This window comes from Episyrphus balteatus, chromosome 2 (assembly GCF_945859705.1).
Source record: "Episyrphus balteatus chromosome 2, idEpiBalt1.1, whole genome shotgun sequence".
Taxonomy (NCBI): domain Eukaryota; kingdom Metazoa; phylum Arthropoda; class Insecta; order Diptera; family Syrphidae; genus Episyrphus; species Episyrphus balteatus.
The window spans coordinates 143,260-166,540 of NC_079135.1; the positions used below are offsets into that span (position 1 = coordinate 143,260).

General features: G+C 30.3%; 3 protein-coding genes across 7 annotated transcripts in view; 1 reads left to right on the forward strand and 2 right to left on the reverse strand.

Annotated features, from left to right (window-relative positions):
• The first annotated feature begins 299 nt into the window (after positions 1 to 299).
• Positions 300 to 23,281, forward strand: part of LOC129908268 (uncharacterized) — a 32,415-nt gene continuing 9,433 nt past the window's right edge. The window contains exon 1 of one of the 2 annotated variants that reach the window (XR_008771253.1): positions 300 to 456. Coding sequence is in view for 1 of the 2 variants with exons in the window: in XM_055984655.1 (XP_055840630.1) it covers positions 5,953 to 5,968 (16 nt within the window). In the remaining variant the exon portion in view is untranslated. Of the gene's footprint in view, positions 457 to 5,937; positions 5,969 to 23,281 lie in introns of those variants that run through there. The other variant, XM_055984655.1, reaches the window with a different exon arrangement.
• Positions 4,056 to 5,790, reverse strand: LOC129908269 (troponin C). The gene is made up of 5 exons (XM_055984656.1): positions 5,658 to 5,790; positions 5,555 to 5,585; positions 5,103 to 5,246; positions 4,787 to 5,038; positions 4,056 to 4,249 (listed from the first exon to the last, which is right to left on the reverse strand). Exons 1-5 carry the CDS (start codon positions 5,673 to 5,675, stop codon positions 4,221 to 4,223), a joined length of 474 nt encoding a protein of 157 aa, XP_055840631.1. The 5' UTR covers positions 5,676 to 5,790; the 3' UTR covers positions 4,056 to 4,220.
• LOC129908266 (uncharacterized) lies at positions 7,736 to 21,249 on the reverse strand. 4 transcript variants are annotated; one of them, XM_055984649.1, is made up of 9 exons: positions 20,926 to 21,249; positions 12,892 to 14,842; positions 12,650 to 12,833; positions 12,359 to 12,593; positions 12,023 to 12,290; positions 11,284 to 11,487; positions 11,049 to 11,220; positions 8,450 to 8,629; positions 7,736 to 8,386 (listed from the first exon to the last, which is right to left on the reverse strand). In XM_055984649.1, exons 2-9 carry the CDS (start codon positions 14,808 to 14,810, stop codon positions 8,042 to 8,044), a joined length of 3,507 nt encoding a protein of 1,168 aa, XP_055840624.1. In that variant the 5' UTR covers positions 14,811 to 14,842; positions 20,926 to 21,249; the 3' UTR covers positions 7,736 to 8,041. The 4 variants fall into 4 exon arrangements, with proteins under 4 accessions (XP_055840624.1, XP_055840625.1, XP_055840623.1 ...); XM_055984650.1 differs by having other exon boundaries at positions 20,600 to 21,249; XM_055984648.1 differs by having other exon boundaries at positions 20,590 to 21,249.

The following is a 23,281-nucleotide window of genomic DNA, read 5'->3' on the forward strand; positions in this document are numbered from 1 at the left end:
AACATGACAACGCCACATGCGATAAACTATAGAAACAACAAATTTCATTCATTAATGTTTTTAATCAACAGCAAAAATAAGAAATAAAATAACACACACAAATTAAATAGTCAAGTGATTAAGGTTTTTTTCAGATACACTATGGGTGAGTGTGTGGACTTATATTGTATTTTTGTCAAGGCATGCTCATGAACCAGACTGGTTCATGTCTGTTGTCAGTCGATCGATAATTTAACAATCATTGTGAACTATTTACAAAATTGTGATTGTGAATGAATAATCTGATTTGAAATTACAGTTTTTGGCAAAAAAAAAAAAAAAACAAATTCGTCTGGTTTTGTTTAACTTGGTTATATTTCATTATTTTTATTTACAATTGAGTGTTTATAATTGTTTTAATAGTTAAAAAACATTAAAATTAATTTAATTTTCTTCTTGGAGTACTTAATGCAAAAAGTAAGTGATTGAAATACAGTTTTTTTTTTACTGAAATCTATTACCAAACAAAAATATATGTATGTAAATTCAACTTCAAATTGAAACATCTTTATTTTTTGGCGGTGTTATGATTTCGATGTCTTGGAAATCATGGGTCCCACGTAAATGCTTCATACTAGTTTTTCAGTATGCAACGGCAAGCCTCCAAGCTTTCTTTCTTTTTAAAAGTGGCAATAACACCCACTTCGAAAAGACATTAAGCCACACGGTTGCTTTTGTCATTCTGAATGTGAATAATAAGCACTTTAACTTGTAACAAGGCATTTAAAATTTTGCAAGCCCCCTACTTGGGCCCACTATAGGATTTAGAGTGGGGACAAGGTTGGGTATGTACAAAGTTTCTTATGGATTCCAAGAAACTTTTGAAGAAAATTTGCCTACACCCAACCACACCCAATCATTTTCTAATGATTGAATATGTGCGACCCCTTTAATTTTTCCATGACTATATGATAATGTACTCTATAATGTAATGAGGAAATAATCTTCGCAATCTTTCACATATTATGACTTTATTATCGGCCCTAGCGAGGTAATCCGTCGGAGCGGATTTTGTCCGATTTCATCCGAATCGGACAGTTTTTACCTTTCAAAAGCACACCTCGAAGCAAGTTTCGTATGAAATTGGAGAATTTTCCGCTCCGACGGATACCTCGCTAGGGCCGTATAAGTTCTTATTAAATTTCCATTTCGAAGCAATTATTTTCCTTAGAAGTTTCAAAAATTAAAGAATGAATTTACAATCATTTTACTTTGGTATTTAAACTTTCCTCTCTTTCTTTCTTTCCTTTGCTTTCTTTGAAGTCTAAAAATGCTGCTCCAATATTAATATGTAAACATTTTCTATCCCACATATTTATTGCTTTAATAAATTATTGAATTGCTATTTAAACCTACTGCGCATGATTCAATTAATGATTCTAATAACAACTCTCTGTATTAGATATAGAGAAACATCAACTCCATCAAATGTTTGTACGTCCTTTGCCCTAAATATCAATTTAAAGTAATTTCATGTGTTCATGCAAGATTTCTCCAAACGTTCATTTAACGAGTGCGACGAAGTAGAAAAACAAAAGAAACGTATTTGCGTTAATTTTGTTAACTTTGATTTTCCAGTCAAAATTTCGGTATCCTTGGTCTAAATATAATGTAGGGAATGGTTGTTTTGGTTCTAATTTTAAAAATTCAGCAAAATGCTTCATGTTGCTGAAGGCCGGATGGATAGCTATTATTTATAAGCTTTCTTTCTTTTTAAAAGTGGCAATAACACCCACTTCGAAAAGACATTAAGCCACACGGTTGCTTTTGTCATTCTGAATGTGAATAATAAGCACTTTAACTTGTAACAAGGCATTTAAAATTTTGCAAGCCCCCTACTTGGGCCCACTATAGGATTTGGAGTGGGGACAAGGTTGGGTATGTACAAAGTTTCTTATGGATTCCAAGAAACATTTGAAGAAAATTTGCCTACACCCAACCACGGACCCACCCCAAATCTTATAGCTATAGTCATAGCAGGGGTGTTGCAGGGAGGTAGCATGCTCCCACCATACTTCCTGAAAGTGCCTTATAAAGTGGGTCAGTTAAAACTGGAAAAAAATAAGAAAAGTCTATAACACCCACGGATGTAATTGCCAAAGGAAATAAAGCCTGCAGGGGATATTTCCTTTTCGTTTGGGTAATGACAACTGCAGGGGTTATTGCCGCGGGTGTTATTGCACTGCATCGTTCTTGCATTTTTGTGTACCAAATTAAAACATCAAATACATACCTACCTTTTCTTAAATATCTACCAACTGATAATAAGTAGTTGTCCTATTTATATGAGGGATACACAGAAGATATCTGGGGTATCTACGATTTATATGTAAAATCTTCAGTTTTCCTGATATATCAGAGAATCTCTCCACGTATCAGGTGCCAAGAAAACAGATGCAAAACTGCTCCGATTTTTGGATCGCTTTTCGAGTGACAAACATTTATGGCCAAAGCGATAGTTACAGAGGGTGGAATCGACTTATTTATTTATTTATTTTATTTAAAAAAAAGTTGCGTTTACAACGAAACAGACCCACCCCACCTGAGGTTATGTAGGTATCTCTTTGCATTGAATCCGAAATCCATTTGACCCGTGCAGGTCTAGCTTTTGAGTAAAATGCAAAATGCCACTAAAAGAAACATTTTCGCACTTCACTGAAAAACAGGTACCTTTGCGTGCCAAACGTACATCGTATACCTACATAGGTTGTGTATAAACTATAGGTTAATTATATTCTTTCCCCATATTTAACAAAACACGCGGTAAAAACGCAATTTTAATTTTTTCGCGTACATATAAGTTTGCTTAAGCATACCCTAACTCAATTGCATTTTTATATAGTAACGAAAATAATCATCTTTTATTTATAACAATAACCTTTACAAATAAAAATTTTACACAAAAGGTATAAAGTAGCCTTATTAATTATACTGCATCAAACTTACATACCTACCCAATTAATTTTTTTTTTCTAATGATTGAATATGTGCGACCCCTTTAATTTTTCCATGACTATATGATAATGTACTCTATAATGTAATGAGGAAATAATCTTCGCAATCTTTCACATATTATGACTTTATTATCGGCCCTAGCGAGGTAATCCGTCGGAGCGGATTTTGTCCGATTTCATCCGAATCGGACAGTTTTTACCTTTCAAAAGCACACCTCGAAGCAAGTTTCGTATGAAATTGGAGAATTTTCCGCTCCGACGGATACCTCGCTAGGGCCGTATAAGTTCTTATTAAATTTCCATTTCGAAGCAATTATTTTCCTTAGAAGTTTCAAAAATTAAAGAATGAATTTACAATCATTTTACTTTGGTATTTAAACTTTCCTCTCTTTCTTTCTTTCCTTTGCTTTCTTTGAAGTCTAAAAATGCTGCTCCAATATTAATATGTAAACATTTTCTATCCCACATATTTATTGCTTTAATAAATTATTGAATTGCTATTTAAACCTACTGCGCATGATTCAATTAATGATTCTAATAACAACTCTCTGTATTAGATATAGAGAAACATCAACTCCATCAAATGTTTGTACGTCCTTTGCCCTAAATATCAATTTAAAGTAATTTCATGTGTTCATGCAAGATTTCTCCAAACGTTCATTTAACGAGTGCGACGAAGTAGAAAAACAAAAGAAACGTATTTGCGTTAATTTTGTTAACTTTGATTTTCCAGTCAAAATTTCGGTATCCTTGGTCTAAATATAATGTAGGGAATGGTTGTTTTGGTTCTAATTTTAAAAATTCAGCAAAATGCTTCATGTTGCTGAAGGCCGGATGGATAGCTATTATTTATACGTGAACAAAAACACTTTGAGAAGTCTTAAAAATACTCCTTTCATCTGAAATATGTTATCAACATCAACCTTTACATAGAATATAAGGTTGTATTTTTGTATTAGAGTTAATAAAAAAGGTTTATGTAAATATACATGTAATTTATCGTTTACTTTAAACTCAAAACTGAAAATGTATTCCCATTTTATAGTCAATAAAAAGCTTCACTTTCAGAATGTAATTGCTGTTACTATTAAAATTAAGTAAACAAATATATTTTAAAAAAACTTAGAATTAATGTAAAATATTTTTGTTAACAAAAGTGTCTCACTACACAAGTGAAAAAGAGTAAGGATCGAAATAAGTACAGGTGGTGTTTTCATCTTCTCCAGTTTATTCCCCGGTCATCATTTCCATAAATTCTGTAAACAAAAACGAAACAATTTTCATTTATTGCACTACACCAATATACTTAAAGGCGATATATGTACATTCAAAAATAGATTTTTAATGAATACACGAAAAAAAAATCGTTGAATACAAATACAATCCAAAAATAAACGAAAAATGGTTTCAGTTTCATGGAAATAACAAAATAGCAATTTGGCTCTATTTTTTTTTCATCGAACAAAATAATATTATTTATTTTTAGAATGTCAATGATTTGGAATTATCAAATTATTTTAATTATATTATTTGAGATGTATTTTTACCGTGGGAGTGGTCGGTGGTAGTGAAAATATGTTTGTACGTTATAATTATTTGTTTTGGGATAAATTCTGTTTATCAAAATGTAAATAACGTTTATGCTCTTAAATTGATAAAATTAAACTTTTTGGAAATTATTCAAGCGTTTTTTTTTTAATTCATTCTTCATTATTCACAAATCACAAGTGTTTGTGTGTTAGTACACTATTCGACTTAATGATATTATTTTTTGATAATGCAAAATTACTTACCATCGAAATCAACTGTTCCTGAACCATCAGAATCGATTTCTTCGATCATGATGTCTAACTCAGCTTCTGTCAGTTGGTCATCCAATTCCTTCAAAATTTCTTTAAGGCAGGATGTTGGGATGAAACCATTGCCCTGTTTATCGTAGAGACGGAAAGCTTCACGTAATTCCTTTTGCATCGCTTCGGCATCTTCTTCAACGATAAACTTGGCGGCAAGCTGAACGAATTCTTCGAACTCCAGACGTCCAGACTCTATAATAAAAATTATATATATCTTAGTAAAGTTGTTAAGGTTAGTAAAAATATGAATACTTACTATCCTCGTCAACTTCTTCGATAAGTTCATCTAAGATTTTCTTATCAAAAGGCTGACCCATCAAACGGAGAATATCGGCTACCATTTCAGTTGGAATACTTCCATTTTTTTGGCTGTCAAAACTGTTGAATGCCTTTTGGAGAACTTTAAATATAAAAAAATGCGTTAATTTCATTTTTAATTTAAATCCTTATTCCTCTAGAAATCCCACCTATATAATAAAATAATGAAAATTGATATTCCGATCAAGTTTTTAAAAGTTAAAGATCATATGAATATAATTTCTATCCGTACACAATACACACCCATATTTGATTTTTATTTGAATCATTTTGAAAGAACTTAATTTTTTTACTACAAAGGTGGGATATACTTGAAGATATAAATGTACGCGTTTGTACTCAGACAAAAAAAATACCAATCAGATACACTAAGGTAGATTATTAACTTACCGGCAATCTGTTCTGGAGTAAGATCTTCATCCTTAAATAAATAATGGAACAATTTATAAATTTAGTCTTCATCTTTGTAATTAACAAAAAAAAGTGCACTTACAACAAAAGGAGTACTCATTGTAAATTATTTATTTTTTTTTTAAATTTTTTCGATAAGAAAAAGTATTCTGAACTGAAAAATCACCAGATTCCTCGAAGATCAATCCTTAACTAAAAGCAAAACGTAATATGTAGCTTCATCGAAATTTGCGTTTCAACATCATTTTAAGCGTGACACCATTGTATGCGTGAACCAAAAATATACCCGTTAAATGTTTTGCTTTCGAAAATACTTAAGCTCCATGAAAAAACTCATTGTTTCAATATACTCGTGTTGTATAGGTGATCGACGGAAAATGGAATTCTGGGAGAGTATGTGTGTATAATTTTGTTTCATTTTTTATTTTTTGAGATTTCACGCCTAACATTAAATTATTTATTTTGAGTTTTTGAGACTGATGTTAGGTAAAACAAAAAATTAGCTTTAAGAAAAGGGTGGGTGCAGTGTTCGTCACTGAAATGTATAAACATTTTGTTTGCTGGGTACAGCTGAGAATTTGATTTTTCTCATTTTTTACCAGCATAATAATACGTATACATAAATTGCTTAGTGAATTGTTGTTATTGTAGAATGAAAAACTATGAGAAACTTTTTATTTTCAAATAATTTTGATTTGTTTTTGTTAAATTATTAATATTAATTATAAATATATATAGTTTTTCTGTATAGGTATATCATCGATTTCTGTTTGTTGATTTAGTTTATGATAAAACAACCACAAAACTTATCTATAAGAATATTTTACTTGTTTAGTGACTTTTTTGTAATAGGAAAAAAAAAATTAGTACAGAAACAGAAAAAATTAGTTAATTAATTAAATGTTTGAAGTAGTATGATTATAAAAAAAAATGCACCTAGTCAGTACTCAACTTGCATTTTAGGTTGGCAATATTTTAGGTTCATTCAAGATTTTACTCACCTGTGGCCTACCTTATAGCGGTTCTAATTTATAAGAAGTAACAAAGAAACTTGATTATTTAAGCTAAGATAAAGTTAAGAATTATAATGGAAATTCTAAATAAGATCATGAATACTGAATCGGGAGTTATTACGTATTTGTTTAATATTTTTATCCTATCCTGAATTGCTATCGTATCGCATTTTTTGTTTTTTTTTGGAACTCCAAAATTGCATGAAATGTACACTAGGGTGTGTCACTTTTGTATGGCGAAAAAAAAAGTAATCTAATTTTGCAATGTAATAGTGGTCAAAAGTTGTATAAGGGTCTAAGGTCTAAGCTTTAAAGATTCTCAAATTGTAAAACGATTATCGTTTTGAAAATAACGGAATGACCCCCCTGTAAAAATCCAAATCTCTTCGATTTCTTCCTATATTTTGAGCGAGCCAAAGATATTAATCAAAATGAAAATTATGAACTCAGAATTTAATTTTGATACGCAATGCAACTTTTAAAAGCTATTACATTTGAAAATTCCATAGTTGAAAATTTTGACACACCCTAATGTACATCCAAGTTTGGCATCTGGGTCGGAAGTGTATAGAAATCACTGTTTCAATTTGATGGAAATAAAATGTCCTGTTGTACATTTCGTTCAGTTTTGAAAACTTCCAGATTGTTTCGAATTGTTAAAACTCAAGGTAATCTTTTTGTTTATATTCTGTGAAGTGAAATTATTTCTTACGGCGTGTGAAACTACTTCAAAATTTCAAGGAAAATATTAATAAAACTGCCATTCTAATACGTTTCAGATTCACAAAAATGTATTATCCTTATATGCTGTATGTTTGTATTTATATGTTTTTTGTAATAAATTGACTACAAAAAAATATTATAGAACATTCAAAATAAGTGCGGACAATGGTTTGGCAAATTATTCACATTAACTGAAAAAGGTACCAATTTCAGATAGTAGAAATAATGTGAATTGAATTCGGTTTAAAAATGTAAGTCAATAAAATGCACATGACCTAATTTTGTTGTAAGAAAATGAATCCGCAAAAATTGAAATACAGAACTTGGTTTTAAATATTTATACAAAATTTCCTTTCCGTGATAGCTTTTTAAGGAATCGTAACAAATCCATGATATATACCATTAGAATAAAACAACACTTAAATGAGCTTTAACTTTTATTAAATACTTTTCAAATCTGTTAGCAGTAAATGCGGACTTAATTCTTATTGTATATGTTGATGTCTTAATAATAGTTCAATTGGCAAGCTTTTTTTTAGGTTGTTTTACACTTTTGCTAAAGCATTTCTGTATCAAACATTCTTGTGATTTGGAATTTTAAGAATGCGGCATAATTTATATTACAATCTAAATGGACGTCAAACTTTCCTGTATAATTGAAACATCCTATTTAAAATTTTAAAAATACCAGCGCGTATCTTATTTTTGTTTAACTATGTGAAATGATTTATTAGACAGGTGTTTGGTTTCCAGAATTTTCGCAACTAATTTTATCCACAGTCGCTGGGGAGTCATTGGCATTAATATGGTCTTGTGAAGATGTACTAGTTGAAAGCATCAAAGTTGAATAAAAGGTATGAGAATTATTAGATTCCACATTTAATTTCTTGAGGTCGTGCTGTAATTGAAGTAGTAACGGATTTTCTCGAACAATATTCTCGAGTTTGTTGAGAACATTTAACGTGTTATTTATAATTTCACATTGACGTCGAATCTCCAGTATTGGTTTTTCATTTGAAATATTTTCTATCTTCGTTTCAAACAAGTTTAATGATTCGTCAGGTTGTGTAATATTCTGAAATATTTATTCTTAGTGAAGTTCAACAAAATATTATTAATACTACTATACTATACATACCTCAATGCAGACACTTGCTAAATAACCTTTAACATCAGCTTCTGCAAAATGCCCATTCTTATTCCATAATTGTAACATTCTCAAAATACCTTCCGAGGTTTCCTCTTGTTCCAATGAATTGCACTGTGAATTGTTTTGACTACATAAGGTGCTTAGCTGGCAAATGTCTTCATTAAGTCTCTATTCGAATTTATATGAAAAAAATATATTTATAATATACATATCTTACAAACAAAATTTTTCAAATTTGTTTGATATGGAGGCGATTGTGCGGTTTTATGACATGATGCAATCGAAAAATCAAAAATAAAAACATAAGGGAACTTAAAAAACGTTATGTTTTTGAATCACATATAGAAGGAAATTTAAAACAAGATAATATAATGTGCCCATAGGTGAAAAATCAAATAAAAGTAAGCTTCAATATATTTTTAAGAGTTCTGGAATGTTAATTGCAGACTGTGTCTATAAATATGCTAATTTATAACAGTCATTAGAAAAGTTTATAGTCATCAAAATCATCATGCGTGTGTAGCTCACCCAGAGAAGACCTTAATCCTTCGTAGACGATGTACTTAAATGTATGGGATTAAGTGATCCTCAAAAAATTACCTCAGATATTATTGGTATCCAGGAAAACAAAATTTTCTTGCTGATTCACGATAATTTCCATGATGTTCATAGCTGCATGTACTCTCCAAGGAGATAAGTTGTTTTGGGGCATACAACAGCAGCAAGAAGGCATGTGCCTATAAATACCCGAGCGTTAATACATCAAGTGCAGTTTAATAAAAATCGAATGTGGGGATTTCGAGAGAGTATTATAAATGCACTATTTATAAGAAGTAGAAAACGAACTCCGATGCATATTTTTAGGACCAAATTTAAATTAACTTTTAGTCCCATTGCTGTACGTATTTAGTCCGAGTTTCATGTTAATTAAATTTTTAATTAAATTTCGATAATTTTTCTGATGAATGATTTACTTGTAAGAAATGGTTAAAATTGTTCGCACTAACAGATAATAAATATCGAAGCTTTTCACTTCGCTTATATTTGGACAAAGTTGTATACAATTGATTTTTATATTAATTAATAAAAATTCAATACTTCATGATAATTTTATCATAAAAATGTGTTATCAACGAACGTTTAGTGGGTGTTGGTTTGTCTTCTTTTTTTTTTTTGAGTAAATACGTATCGTTTCCGTCTTCAATAAAGGACATATTCTTATTTTTTACTGTCTTAGCAATACAAAATGCAGATCATTGAGGGTGCGGATGTCCTGCAGCACACAAAATATTTAATATGAGCCAGGGAATGCAAAATGCTACTTGTTTTGCGTTATGTTGTTTATCATTTTCGATAATAGTTTCTTAAATAGTTTTTAGAAAAACATTCCATTCATATGAAACAATTAATTGTGTATGCTGAAAAATATCCGCACCTCTGAAGTGAAAAAATTGGTATTCCAACATTATGATTGAATCTCAATATTTTATAAAAATAGAGAAAAACAATTGGACATTTAGGCCAATTTTTTTTTTCAGTTTGGCATTTTTCATTAAACAATTGCATCCATATAGCATTTTTATTCGTAATAAAATGTGTGTACTTACTTGTTTTGAATTGTTTTTTTATATTTATATTTTCCATAATTCCTTATTATTTACTGAGCTTGCGAAAAAATACTGAAACATCGCCATTGGACTTTATCATCCGTTTGTTTTCGATTCCTGTCGCAAGTTTTTTATTGCACACCTTTTGCCTAGATTCAATTCGTTTCTATAACACAATAAAATAATGGAACTTCAAATTTAATAGCAAGGCATATTCTCATTTAGTCATTTATGAACAAATTTTGAAAAAAGAAACGACTATTTAAATTTTTATCTCAAGGCATGAGGTACTGAATATTCGTATTGCAAATTGCAATCACAAAATTGAGTAGGAAAATAACTGCCTGGGAATTTTGAGTTAACTGAACCTATTTCACTTTAATTTTATCGAATATGCAATTTTTGTCCAAAGCAATGCCCAAAATGTTGAACATAATTATAAATTGCATATAAAATTCAAAAGTAAGTAACCGTCGATTTGATATGCATAAATTTGGTAGTCACACTTCTCCAGGAAAATAAATACTTGTTTTAAATAATAGATCAAAAACGCATAATGAAAATTATATCTTAGCCAAAATAAAATACTGATTTGTATTCTAATTACATTAGGTATAACATATTTTATAACTTAAACAATTTAAAGTTTACAAAATCAAATACGTATGGCAAAACAACTATCGGCATGGAAAAAATATTCAATTTTTAAAGTATGTATGTGTTTTGAAAGTCAAATTGTCTGATCAAACAATCGACATGTACAATATTTTTTTTGGCAAATTAAAAAAAAAAGACATAAGCAATATACAAAAATATAATATTGGTTGAAATTATAATAAAGAACAAAAAAACAGTGAATAAATTGTGATGTATGTTTTTTGAATTAATGATAAGGTTTTTAAATTGAAGATTCTTTGAAAATTAATTAAAGTTTCTTTTAAAATGATAGTGGTTCTGCTGGGGTGTAATTAAAATCTTACATCTATTTCGTTTCTATGTCTCTGAATATCAGCTTTAGAAGTAGTAAGATCGTTGGTTTTCACCATTAGCTCTTGTGTAGCATCCATCAGTTCATCTTGTAATTTGTTGTTCATATCTTGTAGGTCTTTGAATTTTTCCAACATATCTTCTTTGTTTTGTTGAAGTTTGTTTCTAAAAATAAGCGTTTGATTAGTTTATTGTTTGAAATAATTATTTATAAGAATTTTGACTTACTTATCGACAATAAGTTGCTGAATGCAAAGATCATTATCCATTTGAATCAGTCTTAAAACTTTAAGTAATTTTGTGATGAGATTATCGACTTCGATCACTTGATCAACAAGTGCTTGCGTCGAGCAATAGTCAACAATAGACGGCATTTCAGCGACAGATTCATGATAGCTTGTTTCGTCTCCCAAACTATTTTCACAATTTTTACTAAAAATACATAAAATTACGAAATTTTAGTAGGGAATAATAATGGAGTATTTGAAGTTCTTTTTATATAATAAATTCTACTAAACAACTACTTTTGAATGTTAATAATTTTAAAATTATCTCTCTATCTAACTTGATTAACTTTAGTTTAGTATAAGTTTGAAAAAAAAGGTTTCGCTGTAAAAATCAATCGAATACTTTTTTTTTCCTCAGCAATCATTTGTTGTTTTTGCCGTGCAAAAGTGTTTTTACTTTAATCAAAAATGAAGCTGCAAGACGGTTTTGGCAATTGTATGCCTGATTTCACGAAGGACTTGTTAACATTCAAAAGGATTTTAAATTTGGGTTTCATCAAGGGTTTTTCTAGTTGAAATTGTTTTTAACCCATTTAAACTAAAAGCTTATTTTCCCTCAATCGATTTTAAAAACCGCCATATGACCTCGGGTAGTTAGTGAATTGCCGACTGTTAATGTTATCCTAAATTAATATACGAGAACGCTTCAAAGCCTTAAATGAATATTGTTTTATATTTACCCAAACTGACAAACTACGTTTAATGCTGTTGAAGTTATTTGCAATTCAGCTTGTTGTCGATTTGTAATTGCCTGCGACAGGTTTTGAAGTGAATCGTCACCCGCATTAACTAAGTCAGTAGGCAGTTCTATTTGAGAAATTGCAATTCCAGTTGAGGAGACCATATTATGAGAATGGGAATCAGGCATTGTTACATCCTCTAAAACATTATCCATCATTAGACACGGTTCTGTTTCAGAATCCAGCATTTCTGTAGAATCAGATTCATCTATTTATGAGAAATAAAAGTATTCTTTTATATTGTTTAAAATGATTAAATAATATATAATATGTTACCTCCGTTACCGGGATCGGTTGGTTTACCACTAAAAGACCGTAGTTTTCTTCCAGTTGGAGCCGTAGCATTTCGAATAGCACTAATAACTGCTGCAATAAAAGATTGATTTCTTTGAGGAGACAGTGAACCGTCAGTTTGATCTATTTGCCCTATATCGGTATTGTTTTCGTATTCAGGAGTAACGTTACAGCTACTGACGCTATTTGGATAAGCTTCGTTGTGATAGGCAAAATCCTATTCAATAAATATGTATGTTTTATTTATCTCAAAAACAAAACAAATGTACATACCTCTAAATCATGTTCGGCAATATTATATGAAGATATAAGTTGCTCTACCAAACTATCCAATCTAGTATGAAGCCCAGAGAGCGCCATTGAAGCCCCATTAACTGCCGTACTTTGATGTACTTTAAGATCTTTGATTTTTGATTCAAGGTGTGAGTATTTGGATTGCATAAGCTTGTTTTCTTGCCTTTTAAGAAAGAAAAGTTAAGTTATGTTTGAAATACGCATATTGTACAGATTATTACCTCCGTTGTTCATTTAATCTGACTAAATGTCGACACTCGTCACGTAAAACTTTCACCTCTTCTTCCTTTTCCGACAGCATTTTTTTACAATTCTGATATTCAAGTTCACTTTCTGTTAGCGCATCACACATGGCTGTTTTTTCGTGCTGAAGGAAATCTTGCAGCTCAACTGCTTCCCGCTCCATACATATTTTTTCCTGCATCAGACATTCTTGTGCGACCAAGACACGTTCCATTTCTGATTGTAAAGTGCGACATAGTTTTCGTAGCTTTATAATTTCATGCTGCTTTTCAACTAATTCATGACCAGACATCTGTATTTGAGATTCTAGCATCATAAGACTGTCGCAACTACCTTCTTCTGACTGCGATTGGCGTGTATATTCCAGCATGCCTATTACGCGTTCAGTGTTTTGATTTAATTCTCTTTGAGCCGAAATCTTATCTTCTCTTTCTTTAATTATTTGTTGTTCCATGCTTTGAACTTTTTGTGTCTTTTCTTCTAACTTATTCCCTAATTCATTTTGTTTAGTTAAAAGTTTTTGTATTTCATCGCGTAGATGTTCTATTTCAATGTCTCTGATGTCGGATTGTGTTTGCTTTTCTGCAAACTCTGCTGAATCTATCTGCACACAACGACATGTTTTTCCATTGAATGCTCTTTGAACATCTTGTCCACCCATAACCGTTTGAATTCCCATTTCGTGGTAGATCCTTGTTTTGGATGTTGTTTTTCTGTAACTTACTTTGTTTGGTGGAGTATAAGTTTTAGAAGGTGTAAAAAAAGTTGAGACCATATTATTTCTTGTTGTTACAGTAATCGATGAAACCATCCCATTATCTCTTGAATTTGAGCTGCTGCGTGAAGCTCTACCTCTCAAATCTTCGACGGATTTTTGTTTTCTTCTACGAGGTAATGTATTAGATGAATTTCCACTAGACATCAAGCACTTCGAATCAAAAGACATTATTTGCCCTCGGATTTTAAGTGACCCTAATTCTGGTGTTACAGAGGTTCCACGTTTAGGGCCTATACCAATCCCTGTCCCTCGGCCTCCAATCGAAGGCCACCGGCCATCATCAGAGGGAGTCCCTGGTGTACGTGCTCTTGTCATTGATGGAGTCCTTTGAGGTCCACGCTGTAAGCATACTGTAGAATTCAAAGCACTTGGCAAGGAGTCGGGCTTTGGTGTTCGTCTTACTGGAGTTGTACGAAAGGGAGGAGTGCCATTTTTGCTTGAGGAATTGGACAGTGGTTTTTCGGCTTTCTCTCGAGATCTTGCACGCTCACGTGTTTGTAAAGTAAAGCTTTCTGTTTTTGTATGCGACGTATTATTCATACGAGATCTCATTTTATTAAGTGGAGTGCTTTGTTGATTACAATCGTTCATTTTCCAAACCGGTTTTATAGAAGTCGGTTCAAACATACCGACCTTTTTCTTTACATTGTTTGTTTTACGGATTTTACATCCGACAGCAACTGAAGAGCTTTCACTTCCATTCTCGCTACAGCACTCATAGTTTAATTTTTTATGGGGAACTGTAGTACATAACTTATTTTCTCCACCCAAATCGGACGTACAACTTATCATACTAGATCCACATGACACATTATCGTTGATATTTGATTCAACATCTATTCCACCGCTACTGCTAGCGTAATCACCACTGTTACTACTTAGTGCACGTTGTAAACGTAAGTTTACAGTTGTAGCTATATCCAAACCACTATCGCTGCCGTCATAGTGTAGATGACTTTTGGAAGCTTCATCGGTTACTTCGTTTAGTTCTATAGCTATCATTTTGTTTTCCAAAACATTTTCGCAAATATCTTCTGTTTCTTGAACTGGGACGTCTATGATTGGAAGAGAATTATCCATTTCGCTTTTAGGACTTTCTGAATTAACTATGTGCAGCATGATTAAGAGTGTTTATAATTGCGGACGATTTTCTAAATATAAAGGGAAAGATGAAGATGAAATTGTATCCAATGAAAATAAAGTGTGTATTATTAAATTTACAAGCAAAGTAATTTAAAGTTTAAGAGATATTTTATTTTCAAGTGCATTATATGTATATGGGAACCTTTAAATTTACTTAACAGTCATCATTCATAAATAAAACCTATAAGAATCAAACATTGTGGGTTAAGGTGCTTCACACAGTGTCTTCTGCCAACACAAACAGCTAATATAAAATGCTTAACACTTGAAAAAGTGCCAAAGAGGCAAATCAACCTAATTATATTGTTTAATTTGGGTGAAATTATTTCATACATGGTACATTTATTGCCCTCTGAATATGTTTTGTGTATTTAATCTAATAAAATGACAGGGCAAACGACAAGGAAAGCCATGTGTTTTGAAATTAATTTGAAACACATGAATTTTTCTTTTAGCGTTCTATTTTGTGCACCCTTTTCCTTTCTTGTAACTTCAAATCATTTTGATTTTTTTTTTGTATTGTTTTGTTGTTTTTAAAGAATATTAAAACAGAATTCTTTTCCTTAAACACATTGTATGGTCTACACTCCTATGTTTGGTTCAAATAATTTAAAAGTAAGAGTGAAAATGTCGGCATTCATTTTCTTTCAATGACTGGAATTTGCTTTGTTTTCAGTAATAGGGCTACAGTTTGTTTTTAACCTTATTTTTTAACAAATTTTTCAGAAACATATTTCTGTTATTAGTTTATAAATAATATTAAGTATATATGTATTAGGGTGGGTCAAAAAAATCGAAATTTTTTTTTTTGATTTGGTACTCCAAAAAATCGATTGCTAGACCCCTCTAGGATATACACACCAAATATGAGCTCTTTATATTAATGGGAAGGTCCTCCGCTTTGCAATTTTCCATTTTTACATCAAGCTTCTACTAAAAAAAAATAATTTTTTTATTAATTGACTTTTTAGCAAATTTCTTTTCATATTCTTGTAGGAAATTGAACGCTCTACAAAAAAGGCCTTAAACACTTTTTTCGTTTATCTAACCGTTGAATAGATATTTGAGGTAAAAAAATCGAGAAAATCTTTAAAAATTCGTTTTTTGGTCTTAATTTTGTAACAAACTGAAAAATTATAATAATCAAACGCGCAAGACAAATTCTTTTTGCAAATTGATTGCTCCACAAAAAAGGTCTTAATAACTTTTATCATTAATCTAACCATTCTAAAGATATTCGAGGTCAAAGTTAAAAAAAAATATAAAAACATTTTATATTTTTAAAAAATTTCCAATTCACTGAAAATTCATTATTTTCAAATTAGCAAGATATATGTTTGTAGGGGCTTAAACGTTCTACAAAAAATTCTTTGGAATCAAATTGATTGCTTTAACCGTTTAGAAGATATTCGTATCCAAACCAATGCTCACTGATTTCAATAGTTATCTTATGACCCCTATGCAGTGCGATTTGGATACGAATATCTTCTAAACGGTTAAAGCAATCAATTTGATTCCAAGGAATTTTTTGTAGAACGTTTAAGCCCCTACAAGCATATATCTTGCTAATTTGAAAATAATGAAGTTTCAGTGAATTGGAAATTTTTTAAAAATATAAAATGTTTTTATATTTTTTTTTAACTTTGACCTCGAATATCTTTAGAATGGTTAGATTAATGAAAAAAGTTATTAAGACCTTTTTTGTGGAGCAATCAATTTGCAAAAAGAATTTGTCTTGCGCGTTTGATTATTATAATTTTTCAATTTGTTACAAAATTAAGAACAAAAAACGAATTTTTAAAGATTTTCTCTATTTTTGGACCTCAAATATCTATTCAACGGTTAGATAAACGAAAAAAGTGTTTAAGGCCTTTTTTGTAGAGCGTTCAATTTCCTACAAGAATATGAAAACAAATTTGCTAAAAAGTCAATTAATAAAAAAATTATTTTTTTTTTAGTAGAAGCTTGATGTAAAAATGGAAAATTGCAAAGCGGAGGACCTTCCCATTAATATAAAGAGCTCATATTTGGTGTGTATATCCTAGAGGGGTCTAGCAATCGATTTTTTGGAGTACCAAATCAAAAAAAAAGAATTTCGATGTTTTGACCCACCCTAATATGTATGTATAAAAACATAAACTATTAACAATAATAAAGTTATCGGCTAAACAGTTGAGCCACAAGTAGCTTGTTATCTTACATTTAATCTTAGAAAGTTGTGGTGCATTGAATTTCGGGAATAACAACATCACGTATATAATGTACTCACATAGATGAAAAGTACATCGGTTCAAGTAAGAATAACAAACAATTACGACGCGATCTTCATAGCTTACAACGTCCAAGGCTAAACAAGTAATATGAGATTTTAGCTCCCATTCATACTAGGCGGGTATTTCCATATTATATTCTCAGGTTGCTAATTTCTGTTTACAAACTTTTCCAGTACAGTAACTCCTTAAAGTATTAGAATAATAATTGTTATTAACCCTTTTTGTAGTCTCTCTTTGTGTTCTACTTATTTTCAACACATGGGTAGTTTTATTATTAAATATGAGTGGATTATATAAGTAACAGGAAACTATTATTCTAGCTACAGTGATGTTTTAAGTTCTAATATGGTGCAAATTGCGAAATTGTATGGACCGTATGCAAGCACATACTTACTCGTTTGTTAGCATTTTATGAGTTAAGGGCTTACATTGAGTATTATTAACTTCTTTAATAGTATTCTCGTTTGGTAATCCGAAAAAAAGCTCTCGGATTCAGAAGTCTAAACGAACAAGTTGTAAAACTTTTTTTCGGCTTAAGTTAGGTCACTTTGTTTTTCATAGAACATAAGATTTGGGCTATTATTTGAGTTGCTATATTTGAAATTTGTATAATTCAGCTTGTGCAAAAACAGTTTGATGCCACGAGTCAAGCATAATTACCAAAAAAAAACTCAACCTTAGAATACTGACATTCAAGTTATTTGTGCCTTTTGGTGATTCTGGTTCTGATTCAGTACTCAAATCCAGAATCTACTATATATTCCTTTTAGAAGAAACACACTTTGAAGTATTTGTAATGCTTCTGGATTACCAACCGAAATGTTATAAGTTCTTTTTTGAACACAACACGAAGAGTTTCCGACACATTTGGGTGGAGGCAAAATAGGGGAGATACCTACATCATCGGTTCTCAACCTGAGGTCCGCGTAAACCTGGGAGTCCGCAAAAAATTTCAGGGGGTCCGCGTCAGCTTTTCCATAAAACATCAGAAAAACGTATTTAGCATTATTTTAATGTGATGCTCAACAAACATTTGTTCTTAAATCTTTAATAGATTTAAGATCAATAATAGATACATGAATATAATTTTAATTACTAAAGGATCACGAAGTGCTTTTCTACATGTATAATGACATGGGCTTGCTGCCTACTGCCGGAGTGAAAGCTAATTTTCTGCAAATTCAAAATTCGACCCCCTGCTAAATTCAATGATTTTTTCAAATATATTTTCCCACCGATAGAGGTCCCGCATTGCAATGCAAAAATATATGTTTTCTTGCATTGTATTTAAAAAAAAAAATGTTTCACTTCAGAGTTGGAAGGTACTAAAACGAATTAAAAATATATTAAGGAAGTAAACTAAAGTCTTAAACTGAAAAATAATAATTAAAAAATATTTTTACTCCGTAAGCCCTGACCTATCGTTTGTTTTTAGGCTCATTTTTCAGGTTTCAATTCTAATAAGAAATAACTAATGGAGGCTTTTTAGAGAAGAATAAATGCATTAATTAATAAAAAAAAAAAAAAAAAACAAAATGCAAAAGTCATTAAATAAAAAAAAAAAAAAACAAAATGCTAGTATGTGTTTTATAACCCAATTTGTTTTTTGTTTTTTTTTTTTCAATTTTCAAAGCGAATGCGTGACCGCTACCCTTTTTTGGATCCAATGCAACTTTTGCGGGGAGTATGTTTTTTTTTATAGTTTTCAATTTAATTTTTTCACCATTCAGCAACAGTGTATAATTGTTAATTTAATGATTCTTACACTCTTACACATAATAATAAATTAAATTTATTCTTGAAAGGGGTCCGCCAACTGACAATTTTTTTGTTAGGGGTCCGCATACTCTGAAAGGTTGAGAACCGTTGACCTACATTATTATGAGTATTATGAGTTTGTTTTGACCAATTATAATTGCGTAATTCGAATTTTAAGATATCTCCTTGTCGAAAAAAGAAATCTTAAAATTCGAAAAATCCATTATTCAATTAAATAAAACATTTGATTTGAAATTTAAAAAAAAATATTTATTACAAAAAAAAATTCCATTAAAAAAAAAATTATTTATTGCAACCAAAAATATTTTGCATTATTAAAAAAAGTTACTGCAAATAAAAAAATTTCTACATTGCAAAAAAAGGAGTGCATAATGTGTGCATTAAATATTGTTTTTTTTATAATTTTCGTCGAATTTCTTACAATTTTGGCTATGTGACCATACATTAGCTAGGTATTTCATTTATAATATTATTGAACCTAATGTAAGGCCAAATAATCAATTAATAATTGTAAGAAATTCGCCTAATATTAAAAGAAAATATTTAATGCACATTTTTGCATTGAATTTTTTTTTTTCAATGCATAGGTACAATTTTGTATTTGCATGCAATACATTTTTTTTAATACAAAATATTTTTTTTTTTATTCATTTTTTAATTAAAAAAAGTAGTTTTTGCAATTTGTAAATAAAAGCAACCCTGTCTGATTCGAATTTTGTTTTGAAGTTTAATATGGGTTTTTTCGACTAAACTTTTAATCGTGTAGGGAGCAGGGTAACTTTTAAAATTAAGGCCGTGTGGTAAACTGGATTAAATATAAATATTTGGCCGAAGTGAGATTTTTAACACTATTGAAATGAAGACACTTTCAGCAAAAAAGTATCCTACTGTGGAATTAATTTCATCAAATTTTTAAATACTACAGGTCCGGCGCCATTCATTAGTAGTACTTTAAGATAGGTGTAGATGAACTTTGACACTGTAGATTTAAATTTGAAAAAGAGATTTTTGTATGAAATCCATTGATCCCTTGTAGCAAATGTGCATACAAACGTAATCAATGTCTAGGTACATGTAAAGAAATTGAACAAGAATAAGAACAAGACCATTTTTACTTTTAAGATGGTTTCATGTCCCCCTCATTTCCCTACTCACCACTTAAGGAAATTTCATTCCATTATTATTTGGTGATTAAATTTTGTACTTTAAAATACATAATAGATATCTCGAAAACCTACTTGTGTTTTTAATTCAAACCTTTTAACTAAGAATTATATCATTTCAACAACTATTAAATTCTTGAAAACAATTTGAAAATAATTACAATGTACTCGCCACTGTCAACTTGGATTGCCTTAGAACCCAAGGTCATCCATATTGCTTATAATTGAGTATAAGGCGTTTCAGAAATCTCTGTAATCTGAATAGGAATAGAAAAATAAATTTTGTTTCGTTTCTACTTTTGATGTAGAAAATTCTCTGAGATCTAAAAATTTTAATTATTACTTCCTTTCCTATCATAAACCAGTAATGTGCAAAGAATGTAGATAATATTTAATAAACCTCATTTAGTGTACATAAATGTTGCAATTAAAAGAAAATGGTTCATTAAAATCTACTCAAAAGTGCTTTTTATGACAAAATGAAAAAGAAAAAAAAAAAAAATTTGGGTATGTATAGATAAAAAGGGCAGAGGTTATTACCACATTCAACCTTTACTTTTCCTTAAATATCATTTGGCATTTTCTTAAAGCTGAACGTGTTTTTTGATCCATCATTGCACACATTTTTAGCCACAGTGCACTTTGTTTAAGTTATAAAATAAAATATTGTTTCTTTTTTACATTTTTTTATTGAAGTCAAACCCTTTTTGCACAAATAACTTCTGGTTTAGAAGAAAAAACAAATGTTTGCACTTTAAAATCATAACAATTACAAAAATGTGTATCTAAATTTAAACAGGGATATTTTTACAATAAAATTTAATGCAAATTCAACGAATTAATAGGAAAACATAAAATATAGGAATTGAAACACACAATTAACTTCTGCACAAGCAATTAACTGCATCTGATTCTGAACCGACGACGCTGTATTCGAAGTCATTAGTTTCGATTTTTTCTTTCCATCGAATGCCTCTGAATTTTATTTGTTGTATTTAGGTAGGTATAAACAATAAAATGTTTTTATATTTCTTTTCATAAAGGATTAGAAATTTATGTGAAGTAAGCTAATATTCTAATTGATAACAATAACACTGTTTCTTTTTTATTAAATAACTTTCCAATTTTGCAACATAAAATAGCAAAAAATCAATTGTGATAGCAAGCTGTGACGGTTTGATGTTTTTTTTTTTACTCTATTTTCAAAATGATGGATAATGGGTAGCAAATTCACAATTGTTATTTCGAAATTTTTATAACATCTGTTAAAATCCAAACACTAAAATGAACGCGTTCACTAGATGATGCGCATGATAATGTTACGTTTCCTCAATTACGTTACGTTTATAATAGCTTCAGGTTTAGTATTGTTTTTAGTTTTATACTATGTTTCCACCTACTCTAAATCCGAGATTTAGCTAAGTAGACTTAGTATAAATCTTGAGATTTATTCTAAATCTCGGATTAAAAGTATATAAAAACCTTGGATTTAAGGTAGGTGAACCTAAATCCGAAGTTCAGCGAAGTGGATTTAGAATAAATCTCGAGATTTAGTTTGCACTTAGCTAAATCTCGGATTTAGGGTAGGTGGAAACGTAGTATTAAACCGACGATAAACTCAAATTGAGACACCTTGATAAAAGAAAAGAAAACAGAGTAATCCCACCTATTCGCTAAACTCTTCTTCTGCATTATCGACGATAGTCATGATCTCGCCAAATTATCGTTTTTATTATCATCTGAGTAATTTGCTACCTCCATTCTATTCTCCACTAAATCTACAGGCTTTAATTTGCCAAGACACAACACATTATTTAGTTTTGTATAACAGTTTAGGCACACTTAGGGCCGGTTTGTTGACAATCGATTATCTTTAATCAAGGATTATTCCAGTTGATAATCGTAGAATTCGTTTGTTCACAAAAATTGTAATCAAGGAATCCATGATTAGAGCAGTTAATTTGAGATTTTCTTAATCATCCAATTTTGCTCGATTAGGACCATTTAACCAAGGATATACTGGAATTCAGTTTATTCATACTTGATTTTCGCACTGGCAAGATATAGATTATTTACATTGGTGAAAGGTTAAATAAATATTTTGTTTATCCCTCAATACAGTAAAAAAAAATATGCGTTGTTGTTGTTTTGAGCAAAAACTGCCCAAAATGTTATTGTGGCAACGGCAGTTCTTCATAATATAGGTAGTCGATTTTAATGAAAAGATTCCGCCAATGAGAAGCCAGGATAGCACCATATAAAAACGACAACATTCGTACAGAGTTATTTACCGGTTATTTTCTGGCACTTCTTAAAGCACATCATTGAATATATCTTAAAAGCAAAAAGCCAAAACAAAAGAAAATTACTGACCACAAAACTTTGATATATTTTAATGAAATCTATTATTTATTTTAAATTCAAATTAACACATCAACACAATGCACATGATATCGCTAAGCTTATTGAGGAGCGGGCTTTGCTCCTTTTGTGTTGGAAATCTGTAAAGAATATTTCTTTTCTCGTTCTTTTTGTTGGACTTGATTGCGTCTTTTTTTTTTATTTTCTTAAATGTTTTTTTCTTTTTTCTGTAAGCCAAAAAGATAAAGTTAATGTTTGTAAATAAGTATTTATTTTTACCTTCCTTACTTTTAGCGCTTTAAAATAATTCAAATTCACGAAATATCACAAACGTCAACTAAATGACAAAAAAAACTTAATTCTTGATTAAGTTTCGACAAACAAATTGACAGATAGATTGGAAATTGGAAAGATTTTTGGAAAAACTATGATTTGCTAATCAAGGTGAAAAAAATTTGAACAAACGCTCTTTGATTATCAGAGATTCTTAATTCTCAATTAAGGGGAATCCGTAATAAACAAATTGGAGATTTAACCCACTTTCAACAAACTGGCCCTTAATAGGTTGTTTAATTAGACCAAGACCATAACCATAAAAACGGAAAATTTGACAAAGAAATGGGTAATTTGTACTATTTTCGATAGGCTCTTTGATTAGATTATCGTTTGGGTTAAAAATGTAATTATAATGTAGATTATGTCGAGATCTCCCGATAATTCAGCCAAGATACATTTAAAACATTTTGTACTGTTTGGTATGATAGTTTTCACTTTTTTGCTGTTTGGTATAACAGTTTCAATGTTATTTGTTGTTTAATATAACAGTTTACACTATGTTTTATTGTTTTGTATAACAGTTTAAAATCATCTA